General features: G+C 40.2%; 1 protein-coding gene and 1 long non-coding RNA gene across 4 annotated transcripts in view; one reads left to right on the top strand and one right to left on the bottom strand.

The window, feature by feature from the left end:
- Positions 1-16,371, top strand: part of LOC107593598 (protocadherin-1-like) — a 168,375-nt gene that overhangs the window by 4,458 nt on the left and 147,546 nt on the right. For all 3 annotated transcript variants that reach the window (XM_016283376.1, XM_016283377.1, XM_016283378.1), the window contains exons 2-3: positions 3,673-4,507; positions 6,194-8,377. In XM_016283376.1, coding sequence (XP_016138862.1) covers positions 3,683-4,507; positions 6,194-8,377 — 3,009 coding nt within the window. In that variant the 5' untranslated portion in view covers positions 3,673-3,682. The remainder of the gene's footprint in view (positions 1-3,672; positions 4,508-6,193; positions 8,378-16,371) is intronic.
- LOC107593599 (uncharacterized) overlaps positions 8,537-16,371 on the bottom strand; it is an 11,950-nt gene continuing 4,115 nt past the window's right edge. Inside the window, exon 3 of the long non-coding RNA XR_001610103.1 lies at positions 8,537-10,094. This is a non-coding gene — a long non-coding RNA (uncharacterized lncRNA). The remainder of the gene's footprint in view (positions 10,095-16,371) is intronic.

The following is a 16,371-nucleotide window of genomic DNA, read 5'->3' as shown; positions in this document are numbered from 1 at the left end:
AAGACAGAGAGATGTAGGAGGTGTTGTTACAAGAGACCAGGTGTGAAATGAACATAATGTGGTTTTTGCGGACAGGAAATGAGAGGGGAACCGCGTTCCCCCGAAGGCTGATGTGAAAATTCTGGCCAAATGTACTGTGAATAATCTGTAAAGAGCCAGTTAGACAGTTAGACTCCATAGGGGGAACGCCGATTCACTCCTTCCTTTGCACTCACAGCTATTGATTATATTAATGACATCCAGCTTATACACAGCAGTACAATATGAATTAGGCTACACAGCCTGAGAGCCGAGCATAAATTCTCACAAGATTATGACAGTAGTCATAAATACCGCACTCTGGCGACGCCTGTCTCCCTGTGAGGAGATCTTAGCTGCGGCTCGACAATGGCGAATTTTAAGACATTATTAGAGAGGTGGACGGTGCGTGTTGATTTAGGGCCTGTCATAAATCGCCTCTCTGACCATGTAATGATGACGATCAAAGCTCGGAGGTGAAGAAAAGCCCCACCGACGGCCTATTGTCATTGTAATGGCTAGGCTTTTTGTGTACCTGTGTGAAAGCTAAGTGCGAACTCTCTGCAACTGAAAGGAAAGCTGTCTGCTATGTAGCAGTGCTTGATTCAACTCTGTTAGGGCCTCCTGTGTCTTGTAAATGTTGCTGTCGTTAAGGCACGCCACTCATATGCACTTATGCATTTCCATTACAAAGAGGAGTTCTTAGCCAAAAGCCCGAGCCATTGCCACCCTTAAATTTCATATACTCAAACACATTCACTTGTTTTCTTTTTTTCATGACCTTCATGTTTTTCTCTAAGATTTTCCATTTTCCTGAGTCTGTGCTCGCAAACACTCGCTGACATTCCTTTGCTGTGGTTGTTTTTAGATCTTGTGTGTAACTTTTACACACCCACAGATGTAAGGCGCATACATATGTGCACACGCGGGCTCACATTCAGAGAAGAGTGTGGGAAAGGATGACTACGGCCCACATTGGGGTTCCCAGCGTACAGTGACCCTTAACACAGACTATTTATGCCGGGCCCTGGAGAGTGAATGTCGTGAGAGTTTCTTAAACCCTTCATCGCAACAAACAGATTCACACGCTTTTCATGTTGCAAGAATGTTTTTGAGCTTTATTGACTTTTCCAGCGCACGATGAAGATGGGATGTTTTGGTTTAGTTTATATATAGTTCTTGTCCTTTTTGTTTAAACAAATAGCATTTTAGCGCCATTTTTGACCCAGTGCTTTTGAAGTCCCTGCCCTGCTTTTTTACGTTGACCTTTTTCTTCATCAACACACGGTACAAAATTCAACACGCACCTTCAGCAGAGACTCTGACACATCACTGTGAAATGCCACCTCCATAAGATGGTCATTTGAAACCACAATGAGAGATAGGTTGTTTTAAAGGTGAGGTATTTTTCACCTCTCCAGCCTCCATTGCTGTTTAATTAGGCGCATGAAAGTGTGCCAGAGTCGTCTGTCTCGACAGATTCAGAATTAGACTGTGAAATTAGTAAGAAACGAGTCAAGCTCTCATCATATGTGTGATCAGGGTCACACATCCCACCATTCATTTCAGCCTCATTAGTGCATTGTTCTCCCTACAGTGTCGTTGCCTTGTGGCTGCAGTTGTGTGAGTGTGTTTGTAGTCACTGGTGTCTAATTTGTGTATATTAAAACTGCCTTTATTGAAGCGTATAGGGGAGCGTGTGCTTGTTGCAGTTACCTTAGCCGTTTTTGATGCTCTAACCACACATTCTTTGGTAATGTGTTTGTGAAAGGCTCGCTATGTCACGTGTCTGCTAATGGAAAAATATTGAATGGTACATGCACTAAACTACTACAACCAATCAATACCGATGAGTGTATGGAAGAAGCCACTTCCTATTAGTCACCAAATGGTTGCACCAATATGCTGACAGTCATTTTTCTTTGTATAACTTTGTTAAAAACCACAAATATACAATTATATTTTTTCCAACCTCATGGAAGGTGACATTTAAATACTGATTTTGATTCTTTAGGTTTGGTATTCACAGGCAGAATGTAACTGGTGGCAGCGCTCTCACATCCCCATTGGTTCACCGCTGGGTCGAGTTAAGGTGTCTGTCTCCTCTGGACAGTAATCTAGCAGCTCTGCTTCATTAGCCATGGGGAGCATGGTGGGATAACATTCCACATATGTTACAGTGGTCTGCAATTACCACAATGGGAAACATGACCTTAAACGTGATGGATTAACGGAATCTGATTTATTTATTTGATTGTTCTTTTTCGTGTTCTTTTGCAGTACCTCACGCTGAGGTTGTTAATGTTTGGTGAAGTGGCAGGAGGGGGCTGTTGTCAAGACACCCTCTATAGCCCGTCTCTCACCTCTCCGTGGTTGTGTGATGTTGCAACAAATTGGGAGCCATTTGCTGTGAATAGCTATCAGCTGAATTGGCCATTGGAAGATTAGAAAACCACATTCTTCTACCATGTGTTCAGTAACTTAAAGACATGAAAGGGAAGATTCACATGTGATACTGTTTTCAAGAAACCATGATTTTGGTTTAATTTCTCTTTTTTTTTATCATTTTTGTTTTTCCCCCTATGGTCCTAAAATCATGGTGGTCTTTCTTTGTCTGTCTACTAATCTGTCTCTTTGCACACCCTGTTTATCTGCAGACTAAAACATTTGTGTAAAATATGAGTTAAAAGAAGAACACCGTGAGAAGACGAGACGTTTGCAAAGGAAGTGGGCAAGAAACACTCCAAGAAACAGTGATATGTGTGTGAAGGAAGCGGGCTGGAAACTTTTTGAAAATAATAATAAAATAATAATTTAATAATAAAATAAATATAAAACCAAAGATTTACCACCAGATATTTGGTTTTATAGGCCTATTTAATTGTATGAATTATTTTAGTTAATTTTTTTATTGTTTTGCCCCCCAGGTTTTACTGTGTTTTTGGATTTAATTGTATTACGGTATAAATTACAGCTTTTAGAAAAAAAACGAATTGACCTAAGGTAACTAAAATATCTAACAATTAAAAAAAATGAAGAACATATTTATTTCTATAAGCTGAGAGTAATATGGGCCTAAGATTTGTACTGCCTAAGATTTTTTGATATATGATTTTAGATATATAAATGTTATTTGGTCTTGGCTGAAATAATGTATACGCCTCGGGGGAAAAATAGTCTTATGGTTGATTTTGATGGATTTCACACTTTCGTTGACCCCAGGCATGGTGCTAGAAATGAGAGCTGAGACAGTTTATCAATAGCTTGTAAAAGGTAGATCAAGCAGAGTAACAGCATTATTTGAATAGACATCACTTGTCTGCTAGCTTCCTCCTCTCGTAGGGTCAGTCAGCCAATGCATCTCTCAGGAATATGGACATATGTTGTCTTTATGAATTAGACATGACGTGAAGTTTGCAGAATGAAGGTCAAACACAAGTAACTGTTTGTGACACATTTACTGCCTCTAAAAAGGAGAGGTTTACAACACATGAAGGGGCGATCAATCATAAATCCCAGGGAATCAGTACCATAAAACTCTGTGGCTACCATCGCTTTACAGGCTTTTTGGGACTGTCAGAGACTTTGAAGGATTATGTCTGAAGAATGAATGTTTCACTAATCTTATTTGTTTGTTTGCTTGATCTTTTGCAGCAACAGACTGATGATGTGCCAGAGTGCCAATGCGATGTGGTCACGGTGGAGTGCCATGCTAGTGTGGATTTTCCTTCTCCTCTGTTGCTCTGCAAATGTTGTCAGCACCATCATCTACCAGGTGACCGAGGAGCAGCCGCCTAACACACTGATTGGCAGCCTGGCATCTGACCAGGGCCTGCCAGACACTGGTCACCTTTACAAGCTTGAGGTGGGCGCTCCTTACCTCCGTGTGGATGGCAAAACAGGGGATATCTACACCACAGAGACCCCGATCGATCGTGAGACTCTCAAGGACTGTCGCAACCTTTTCGAGGGCGATCCTTGTTTCCTAGAATTTGAGGTATCTATTACAGACCTGATGAAAGGCACAGGACCTCGGCTCATCGAAGGCCGCATCGAGATCTTGGATGAGAACGACAACACTCCACAGTTCTCTTCACCCGTCTTGACATTGTCGATCCCGGAGAACACGCACGTCGGTGCGCTTTTTGCCATACCTGTGGCCACTGACAAGGATTCTGGAAGCAATGGCATTGCCGATTATGCTCTAACGACTGGCCCTGAAGCTGCCAACCTTTTCAGCCTGCAGGTGGCGCAAGACTCAGATGAGAAATTGCCACAACTCATTGTATTGGGCAACCTGGATAGAGAGCAGCGAGATTCATATGACCTCAACATAAAAGTGGTCGATGGTGGCTCTCCACCCCGCCAGAGTAGCGCCCTGCTCAGGATCACCATTACAGATGCCAATGACAACGTGCCCAAATTTGAGAAGTCACATTATGAGGGTGAGCTCCCTGAAAACAGCCCAGTGGGTCATTCTGTTCTACAAGTAAGTAATCTATTTTTTTACATCATACTTTCTATCTAAAACTAAACAAATGTAATTTAAAGCTAAAGTCTGGAAAATTACATATGCTTTGAATGCATTGTATTTCACGTTGCATGAATGTGTCTGCTGAATTCATAATAAATTATTATTATAATTATTATTATATTTTAATGTAATACTTTTATACAGTGACTATTTATGTATATTTAATGTTTATTATATAAAATATGAATGAAGTAAATATGTAATGACACAAGTGTCTCAACCTCACCTGTAAGGAAGTATATGCTATGATAAACCTTTAGATTGAGCAATAAGTAATAGAGGAGCTGATTTGACAGCATGGCAATAGCCACATACAGAACCTGACAAGCTCTTGTAAATGGAAGTCTCAGTTATCCCGATGGGCTTTAGCCTCTGTTCCCACACAACAGGGTTAAAGCGGAAAAAATGGGAAAGCCAAATCATATTTTCTCAGGCAATCGATTGATCCCTCATGGTCCCTTTAAATACAAGCTTTACAAAACAGGAGAGAGGTATTGACTGGCGGTGAGAATTACATGTTGAATTGTTGTGGAAAAGAAAGCACTGCTAAGATTAGGATAGCCGTGAAGGCTGGAAGCTTTCCAAGATCAATCTGAGGCAAGTGTCCAGGCAAAAAAATGTATTAATGACTGTTAATCTCTCAGTCAACAATTAATTTTTGCAACCAAGTTGTATTCAAAGAGCATGTCATAAGATTTTATTTTCCTCTCAGTCCTCATAAGCATCCTTTGAAGCCAAAGTAAATAAGCAGTAGTGGTATTAAAACAGCTTAATTTTGTAATTTCAGAGGGTTGTAAATGTTGATGGAGTGTTTCAGCTTGTTTAGAGAAATGCTCTTCAAATACATTAAATGAAATAAATTCCCAGTTTGCATGGAGGATGAAATGGAGTGACTCATATAGAGCAATAATAACTTAAGCACCATGAATAATCTTATGACTGCTTCAGATTAAGGCTGTTCGCTGTAATACATGGACTGAAACACCATGCATGTTTCATACACAGCCAAGGACGAAAAGAGGAGAGGATGTAACAGGAACAAGGGATTCTTGTTTGAAAGCTTTAATCAAGCCACACTTCGATTTAGAGCCGTTTAAAATTATTCCCAGGTTCACGATAGACCAGTAAAATTTATAGAAATATCTGCCAAGACTGAGTAACTTAAGTGATGTCTCAAATTAACTTAATCTAGCAAAATACAGCTAATTTTGGAGAATTTAACTTGACACAAAACACAACCCAATCATATTTAACCCTTCCGAGTAAGTGCATTTCTCATTTCTCTCCTTATGTACTGAAAATTGAATAATAACAGCATTATGGTATTACTAACTAGTGAATGAGCAAGCTGTTTTCTGGAATCAAATGAGCTGTGCTTTATTTTAAATTCCAAGAAAATTCAGTTAATTTATTAATTAGGCTGATGTAATTCTTGGATGAGTTTAGGGTATTTTTTTAAGTGTGTAAAGCATTTTTTGGCATGCTAATTCATTGCTACTTACAATGATCTTTATCCATTTTTGATGGTCCTGACCAAGCATTTTAACTTCTGTTTTGACATTGATGTATAAACCTGTGATTATTTTGTAAATTAATGTTTCGGTGCTTTGCTTAGTTTAATTTTGTTTTGTGTTGATTTAGGTGAAGGCCAATGACTCTGACATGGGACCCAATGGAGAGGTGACCTACAGCCTCCACCAGGCATCACCAATTGTCCAAAGGCTCCTTAGCATTGACCGCAACACAGGCACCATTTTCGTCAAAGGCTTGGTGGATCGTGAAGATATCAGCATGCTCAAGTTCTACGTCCAAGCTAAAGACAATGGTCCACAATCGAAGAGCTCCAAAGCCCTTGTGACTATTACAGTGAAGGACCTGAATGACAATGCACCCTCAATCAGAATCCGGGGCATTGGCCTTGTGACGCATGAAGATGGTGTCGCTAACATATCGGAGGACATGCCTGTAGGCACAGCTGTGGCTCTGGTGGAGGTATCAGATCGTGATGAAGGTGAAAATGCAGTTGTAACCTGTGTGGTGGCAGGGGATGTCCCATTCCAGCTGCGTTCAGCTAGTGAAACAGGCAACGACCGCAAGAGGAAATACTTCCTCCAGACAACCATGCTGCTGGACTATGAGCGGATCAAAGACTACAGGATTGAAATTGTGGCAGTGGACTCTGGCAACCCTGCACTATCGAGCACAAATTCCCTGAAGGTGCAAGTGACAGACATGAATGACAACTCCCCGGTCTTTTCGCCCTCTTTGTATGAGGTAGAATTTGCTGAGGAGAACCAGCCAGGTGACAAGGTTCTTGATGTGGTAGCCACGGATGCCGACAGTGGGACTAATGCGGAGCTGACATACAGTATTGCTGGTGGATCGGTCCCCGAGGGGCTATTTGAAATTAACCCTAACACAGGAGAAGTGCGTGTCATGAGCCAGTTGGACCGTGAACAATTAGATCACTATCAATTTCTAGTCGCAGCAGCTGATAAAGGTGTACCAAGCTTGAGAGGAACTGCCACTGTTGTTGTTAAGGTGCTCGACAGGAACGACAATGACCCTAAATTTATGCTCAGTGGTTACAGCTTTTCAGTCCAAGAAAACATGCCACCTCTTAGTCCCGTTGGAATGGTAACAGTCAACGATCGTGACGAGGGCAACAATGCTCATGTTGAACTCTCTGTAGAACCAGACAATGGCAAGTTTATGATTCAAAATGGAACGTACACCATACTTTCAACTATTTCCTTCGACAGAGAAAAGGAGAGCACCTACAGTTTCCGACTTAAAGCTGTTGACGGAGGTGATCCACCACGTTCCTCCTATGTTGGCATTACCATTAATGTTCTTGATGAGAATGACAATTCTCCATATGTCACCAAGCCCTCAAACTCTTCATACAAGTTCTTGGATCCCCGCACCAGCCCAGAAACCCACGTAGAACGTGTTGAGGCGGAGGACATGGACATCGGTTTAAATTCGGAGCTGGAGTTCAGTATTGTAGGGGGTAACCCTCATGGCTTGTTCCGCATCTCTTCAGAAGGTGAGATTACGTTGGCTAAAGAGTTCACATCCAAACACATTGGTCTCCACCGTCTGGTAGTAAAAGTTAAAGACAAAGGCGCGCCACCACGCCATACGACCGCACTGGTTCACATTTATGTCAATGAGACCATCGGCAATGTCTCCCACGTCGAAGGACTTGTTGGACACAGTCTTTATACGCCACTTGAAATGGACATTGCAGGAGATCCCGATTATTCTCGAGACCAGCAAAGTAGCATTATTTTTGCAGTCTTGGGTGGCTTTTGTGTGGTCGTTCTAATCATTGCAGTGGCTATGATCATCAGGCATGTCGTGCTGAAGGAGAATAAAAGTGGCTACCAGGCAGGCAAGAAGGAGACCAAAGACCTCTATGCCCCCAAACCAGGACCTAAGAGCAACAAGAACAAGAAGGCAAAGAAAAGCAAAGCTCCAAAGCCTGCCAACCCATCTGAGGAGGATGAGGGGGGGAGTCTCCAGAAAGGCCTAAAGTTCAACCTCATGAATGATAGCGTCAACGATAGCCCTAGGATTCACCTGCCGCTCAACTATCCCCCTGGGAGCCCAGACCTGGGGCGACACTATCGGTCTAATTCTCCTCTACCATCCATTCAGCTCCAACCTCAGTCACCTTCTGCCTCAAAGAAACACCAGGCAGTGCAGGACCTGCCGGCCACCAACACCTTTGTAGGAACCGGGGACAACAACTCAACAGGCTCAGACCAGTATTCGGATTACAGCTACAAGGCCAACTCTTCAAAATATAGCACCAAACAGGTAGGAGACGACTTCGAAAGCATGGCAGGGTACCACAGCACAGGGTACCAAAGCCCAGGGTACCCCAGCCCAGGGTACCACAGCACAGGGTATCACAGCAACGGGTATCACAGCAACATGGTGTGGACTAAGGGCATGTATTAGGTGCTGGAACTGAATGAATGTCAAACCAAAGCTGCACTGATCACAAACCCCATGCACATCATTTGATTGAAAGATTTTTGTTTTATTTGTCAACCTTTTTTCTTCTTCTTCAATTCTGTAGTATCATAAATGCTCTGAAGGACTTAATTTAATTACTACTTATTTACATGAAGGAGACAATCCTACAGTCTTATTTCCATATTCTTTGAGAGGGTCGTTTTCAGCTGGACAGTGTTTATTTGCTGCCCCTCAAAAGATGAACAGAACTGCTTTCAAAAACCTTTGAAACACAGTTGTGATATAATAACCTTTAGACCAGAGAGATGTGCCTTATTTTTTGCTCTGAAAGACAACAAATAATAGCCGTTATTGCTTTGATGTCTATTGTTAGGCTAGCTTTAGATAATTGCACAATTGTTAATGTGTCAAAATGATTCTAAAAAGCATTTTTTTTTTCTTCATAAAGAAAACTGTGCTCTGAGTAAGTTAAAATACACAGGAAGGTCGGACAAGTAAGCTCAACATATTTGAATGTTTCCATGGCACATTTTGGCGGGCATTAAAAAAATGTCTTTAATTATTTGGACCCTGTTTAGTTGGAGTTGAAGTGGGTTATTTTTACAGATTAATGGCGGGCAATTCCCCTATTCTTTCTCAAGCTTCATTGATTGTGCATGCAAAGAGTGCCTTCTTTTTGTTATGTACACAACTAAGTGGATTGGCTTAATGTAGATTAATAATCAGCTTCAGACGTTAGAGTGTGCCATCGGACATTGTTGAATTATTAACTGCGGGATTTTCGACCAGGCTGTGAAAAATGTCACGTTCACTGTAAATAGCAAGCTACTTGACATTAAAACTCTATCACTTTTCTCTAGTACTTTTCTCTAGTACTGAACAAGAAAACCAAAAATGAGTACCATTTCTCTTGGACTGTGTTAGCAAACCTTTGGAGACAATCATTTAAAAAGTGTTTTTGTTATGCAAGTTGTATAATGTGAATGTTAATAACCAGCTATATGTGCTGTCCTGTGTGTGTGTGTGTGTGTGTGTGTGTGTGTGTGTTCATCCCTTATGATGTGTTTTGTTCTGTTGTGGAATGGCGATGAACAACCTAAATAGCTTTATATAGAAGAATTTGCTTAAGCCGTCCTTAACACACCAAACCTTTCTTAATACCAGATGTGTAAATAGAACCAACCAGATATATCTTGAGATCTCAGCTGCTTTGATAGTGGCGCCATCTTCCATTTTGTACATTTGAAGTCTGGTTGTAAGTGAGATGTGTTCATATTTAAAGCAATAATAACGTGTGTTGTTATGCTGAAAAGATGCAATGTTGAAAGGATGTCCGGCAGGAGCGGCTAGTTTACAGACAATGCAGCATACGCATGCAAGTTGTATACGACCCTTTGCGTTCTGTGTGGAGTGTGTATCATCTGTGGAGCTGTATTTAAAGCTGCAGACATCCCCATTTGTGTTTAATTTCTGTTATGTGATATTTTGTTTCTGTTGATTTGCAATTTGTATTTTGTATTTTTTTACAAGTAAAGCAAGTTGGCTTTCAATAAAACTTTTGTGAAGGTGTTACATTGTGGATTTAATGTTAAACAGAAACAGTACATTGAAATTACTCACCAGGGGACATGAATTCTTAAGGTACAGTATTTAATTTCCATATTCCCATATTTATTTATGACATTGCCCTTTCTATATATCCCATTTTACCAGTAAACATTCACTTTTTATTTACTAACCGACACCATAAAAATGTCTACTTCAAAAACTATTTGAAATTCTTTCGGTACCAGTGAGCACAGGTCGATGAGCTTGCATTACCGCAGCTATTATTTCAAGCTCCCTAAGTTGATAGCTAGACACATGGATTGATTTTTCTTTACTATTCAGCAAGTTTAGTTTTATAGTATTCATGCAATAATGTCAGTCGTATGTGATCCATGTCTTAACACAATTAATATGACACATTTACAGCATTGCTCCTCTGGGATCGAGCCAAACACTGAGTCACTGAGCTTTACAAATGCATTCATTGTTTTTGTTGTATTTCATGTGTGTTTTTGTTTTTCTCATTCATGCTGCACGTCACAGGAACAAAATCAAGTTCTAAGAGGATTTGAGCAGTGTAGACTTGGCGTATCCGAATGACCCTAGAGGAAAATGAGGCGTTTTGTACAGGTCCTTTCAATCAAAGCCCTTTTTTGGGTCCCATCCTTAGATTTGAGGAATGGGATCAAGGGATGGTTGTCAGAGGTCTTGTTAGGTTTTTTGTACTATTCGATTGGCTCCTTGTATGCCGGCAGCTAATCTGGGCCCCAAAAAAGACACACACATACACATGCAGCCTTTCCTGCCACTGCCAGCCATTTAAATTCTAGCAGCATCTGCGCTTCTTAAAAGCTGTCGATTTTGCCCTCAGCTTGCACCATCACCATGGCAACGGACTGACCAGTGTGTGTTGTGTGCTGACTCACAGACTGTTCTGAGTGCAGGTGGGGGGAGACAGGGAGAAAGACAGACTGGGAGGGATCATAGATAAAGGTGTTTGAATTTTTTTTTTAAAAATCGTCATTTCACACCATTCTTCCATGTACTCACTTCATGGTGCATCATGCTAATGGAAGAAACGGGCCATTTATTCATTAATTTGGTCACATTCCCTCCTGTCATTGGTTAGTGCTGTCCACTTTATAATTTTTTCATGAAAATCCACTTGTATTAAATATTAGACTCTACTGTACCTTAAGTTTGTCATTGTCCCTGTGTTTTCCTCTCAATGACAGAAATCCAAAGAAGGGGATAATGCAGCCTTAAAACAATTCCTATATGTATATATGCATAGCATTTCATTTCTATACGTTGTTCGGTATGGAATATCATGCAAAATATAGCATCACGGTATTAACAAGGCAGCAAAGTTATCGTACATATTTTTAAATTCGTTAAAAGAGTTTAAGCTTTGCATGCTTGTCTAGCTTCCACTCGTTTCTCCCGGCTGTAGAAACTTCAGTCGGAGCGTGATTGCGAATTAGTGAATGTAATTTTGAGTGGATGTCGGTCCTTTTATGTTTCCATGGTTTAGGAAAACAGGAGTTGGAAGATAAAACAAGAAGCTGTCCATTTCTTCTAAGTTGTGTCTCTTTTTCCTCTGTCTTGTGTGGTGTGGTCTTGTGACTGTTACAGAGCGAGAATCTTATTTTGTGAAGTGTGAAGTCAATTATGCAAAACAGTTCTGTGGTCCAGGCTGCGGTACATCAGCTGCAAGTCACCCTTTAGCAGTCCATGGCTTCAGTAGTATCTTTATCTCAGCAGTCTGTCCACCTTTCTCTCCTTTAAATAAATAAGTGCCTACTATTGCTTAGCGGTTAAACAGGCGGAACAAACTCGCCAGTAATAATCGTGACTCATCTGGAGAGAATATAGCTGAAGGGAAAAAGAGAAAAACAAAATTGTTTCAAAGGAACTCTAAAGGAATATTAAACACCCAGCTTTATTTGCATTATTCAGGTGTTGTCATTGACAATGCAAGGCTAATCAAAATAAAGCGCTGTTAATTGGGATGATAGCCCTTTTTCCTCCCTTCTCCCACCTTGACTTGTCTTTTTTGACACATAGATAAGATGGAGAATCATTAGCTTTGCTTTGTCTAACTCCTGCAAGAAGCCCCAGACTGATAGCATCTTTTGTGTGCATTTCGCAGGGGAAATTGCGCCGTTTGGAGTGATGCCACTAAATTGCACATGCTCTTTGCACACTGATTTTACATGCTTTGCAATACTTGTGCATATTTCTGCTACATAGGAAAAAGCCATGAATTGGTAAATCATAATCATGATGTACAAAGTTAAAATTGAGATACTAAATTGTAATTATGAGATGACAAATTCAAATTGACTTAAACTGAGATTTATGGATGAATGTCGAATCTGAAATAAACGTTATGACGAATGATATAACGTCAAGTCGGAATTATGAAATACTAAGTCACATGAGATTATGCAAGTCAATTATGAGATAAAAGTTTAAATTATGACAAAAATAGTTATGTCATAATTATGACTAATTATCTCAATTTTGACTTTTCATCTCATAATATGTTTCCCCCCCCCCCTATGTGGCAGAAATGGGCTTTCTCAGCCACTGTGGAACTGGTAATTTCTGTCACTGCACCCATTCTTTTGAGTTTTGTTGTAGGAAGGGAAGAAGGAAGGATAGATGGAAGAAAGGAAGGAAGTGACAGTGACATTTCTTGTATTTTGAGCTTTCCTTCAGGTTTTGTTGAGGGTAGGAAGAAAGAAAAGAAGTGGAGGGAAGTGACACATGGCATCTGTGTCAGTGCAATGCCATTCCCTGAGTTTTACCAAGAGGAAAAGTTTGAGATGGAAGGAAGGAAAGTAGAATTTTTGCCTTTTGAGGTTTACAAGTTTTGTTGAGGAAAGAGAGGACTGAACGAGTTGTGGATAGCTCTGTTACTTCACTTCTCAATAGTGTTTGAGGTGTGAACCTAATGAGACACATAACTAAGCTTGTCTTTTTGTTTGTGTTGGCCCATGACACACTGTTGTAATATTCTAATTAGCTGCCAGGGCTTTTCATAACATGTTTTTTTTTTTAGGCTTGTTGTGCTATACTCCTACATTTTAAATGGTGTAATACCATGAAGATGTCACTTACTACATTGCTTAAAATTTTAGCCCCTTAGCACCTCCATGTTACTGCTGTGCTTGTTTCCCAGGATGCGTCGCCCGTCCTGTGGGCTTAAATCTGGGACAACAGTGGCAGACAGGTAGATGGCCATTTTGACGCACACACAAAGGAGTGATTTTACCTCTTTGTAATCAGTGAATTCCTGAGAGTACAAATCACTCAGCGAAGGAAAATTACTCTAGCCTTGCTTGTGTGTTTGAGAATCACGGCAAAGGCACATGTGCAAGCCCTTCCAGCTTTCGGGGGAAAGATAAGGGGACACGCATGCACAAAGGTGAGCGGGAACACAAAGGTTCCTCTATGTGGAACTCTGACGTTCCCTGTCAGAGCCTCTCTCATTAAGGAGCCTGTCTTTGGGCTCTCACTAACCCGACATCAAGGTCGAACACATTAGCTCTCATTTAGCTCCATTATCTAGATTATCTGAGCTGATCTAATGATAAGTATTAACAAAGTTCAGCTCTGAGGTCAATGTTAAAGAACTTGCCGACTGTCAATTGTTGCTCGGTTGGGATGGAGGCCTCATATGCAGCCATATGGCTCTCTCGGGGCATATGTGTACAATTATTTTAATGGTCTCTGATTAGTGATTAGTGTGTTAGGACATGCTAATTGGGAAATGTTTCCGGTTAGCCTTCAGGGCAGCTTGGCTAGAGATCAATGGAGATGCCAGATTTCTAACCAAAAGTTAGAAAGTAATCATTTTGCAATTTCAATGGACAGAAAACCCGGTAATCACACACATATTTCCTCTAGAGGTCTTATAAATGTTTCAAACTGTGATCAGGTTTGGCAAGTCTCAATTTGAACTCAAACATTTATTGGCGTACACTTGGAATTTTCTGAGCTATTCTGTAGAACTAATTAATGTGGATACTCTTACTTACCTAGTAAAATCACCTAAACCAGCCTAAGATTGTCTGTTGGCCTGTTTTAAAGGAACTTTTCAGATGGTCTGGCCTGCAAAAACAAGATTAACACCAGCTTGATTAGGCTGGGAGACCATTATTGAACCAGTTAAGACCATCAAAACAGTTCAAGCTGCAGATATCAAAGCATAGGAATAATTAAGATTTTTAAAATGTTTTTTTATAAATGTTCACCAAGGCTACATTTATTTGATCAAAAATACAGTAAAAACAGTAATATTGTGAAATATTCTGACTTAAAATAAGTTTTCTATTTTAATAAATTTTAAAATTGTATTTATTCCTGATGGCAATGCTGAATTTTTATCAGCTATTACTCCAGCCTTTAGTGTCACATGATCCTTTTGAAATCATGCTGATTTGGTGCTCAATTATTATTGATGCTCAGTTATTTATAATGGTTTCTATTTTATTCTAGCATTGTTGAAAACTTTGATTCTTTGAATTATTTGATGAATAGAAAATACAAAAGAACAGCATTTATTAGAAATAGAAAATCTTATGTTGTAGATATCTTGTCATTTTTGAATATTTTAATGCATCTGTGCTGAATAAAAGTATTTGTAACGGTAGTAGAATAAAGCCACAAAAAGTTTCTTGACCACCAAATCAGCATATTAGAATGATTTCTGAAGAATCATGTGACATTGAAGCCTGGTGCAATGGTTATAAATTTAATTTACATTTTTAAATTTTTGTAAATATATATTTATATATTTCTTTATTTCATTCTTTCTTATTTTCACAGTGTGATTTATTTATTTTCTGGTTTATTCTTACTAAGGATATATGTTGGGATTATGTTGCATTTGAGACAAAGCTAACCTCCTTGGTCTTCTGAGCTATGAACTGAGCATATAAAGTTGTCCTCTGGGGTCTTTCTCAGGTTGATAAAGGCCCAAGCGGTGCATAAAACGTTTCTCTTTATCTCCCTCTCTCTTGTTCTCTCCCCTGTCACTTTACTCTTGTGGGCTGTCATTGTTTCTGGGCGATGTGTCGTGTACCGTGTGGTGACTGCAATGTGCAACTGCAGAATCCGACTGCTACTCCACTTCTCTCCTCCCTAGAGGCCCATCTACACACCCTGGCATTGTCAGGCAACATCTGCTAAAATTACGCCTGGCTGTCCCCCTCCTGTGCGCACACACATACTCGCTCTCTGCACAGACGCTGACAGCGTCCATCTTTATAGGTCCTGACAGCGGATGAATAAACTAGCTCGCGCACGCTCAACTACTCGCTCAGACAAATACACACACGCAGATGCGCTCGGTTGCGTGGACAGAAATTAGCCTCATAATCGTAAAAACGAACATGAAATCCAATCAACCCCTTCATGTGCACAGTCAACAAAGTGTAATCCCTTTTATGCATTTGCTATCTCTAAATTTGAGGGGGGAAAAAACAGGTTTTACTTTGCATATAGCCATTAAGAGTATTTTAGTCCAGTGATGTTACAGAGATTTGCATGGTGTGTGCTTATGGCACATTTAGCGTTCTGCCTCACTGCTCCGCTCTTCTGCCTCATAAGGCACTTGCTGTTCGCTGTGTCTACATATCTGTTTTTAATTTCACAGTGAGGATACAGAGAGAAAGAGGCAGCAGTGCAGTGTGCACGTCTTTACCTTTGTCTTTACCTTGCTAAGCTGTTGCTTGGTCACCCGCTGAGAAAGGCCAGTCCATACTGTCATGTTGCATAATTATTTAGTTCTTCCTGGGCAAACATGAAATCAACAGCAAACACACTAATGCTAATATGACAGGCACACAACATCCGCTTGTAATGTTAGATACATCCACCCACGTACACATGCATATGTGTAAGTGCAAACAAACCCTGCACAAGCCTAAATGAGTTTGAGTAGCCATTACTGCTGGTTACAGTTGTGCATTTGTGGTGTTGTTTGCTATTGGACAACATTTAGGAGGATTGTTAGTCTTTTTTATTTTTTTCTTATAAACTATCATTCAGACGTCTCTTATGCTCGCCAAGGCTGCATTGATTTGATCAAATGCAGTAAAAATAGTAATATTGTGGAATGTTATTACAATTTAAAGTAATTCATTTATATTTTAATTAGTGCTGCCAAACGATTAATCACGATTAATCACATCCAAAATAAAAGTTTTTGTTTATGTAATGTATGTGTGTGTACTGAGTATATTTATTATGTATATATAAATACACACACATGC

The sequence above is a fragment of the Sinocyclocheilus grahami genome, unplaced genomic scaffold, assembly GCF_001515645.1.
Source record: "Sinocyclocheilus grahami isolate Dianchi unplaced genomic scaffold, SAMN03320097.WGS_v1.1 scaffold174.1, whole genome shotgun sequence".
Lineage (NCBI taxonomy): Eukaryota > Metazoa > Chordata > Actinopteri > Cypriniformes > Cyprinidae > Sinocyclocheilus > Sinocyclocheilus grahami.
This window is presented reverse-complemented; position numbering and strand designations above follow the sequence as displayed.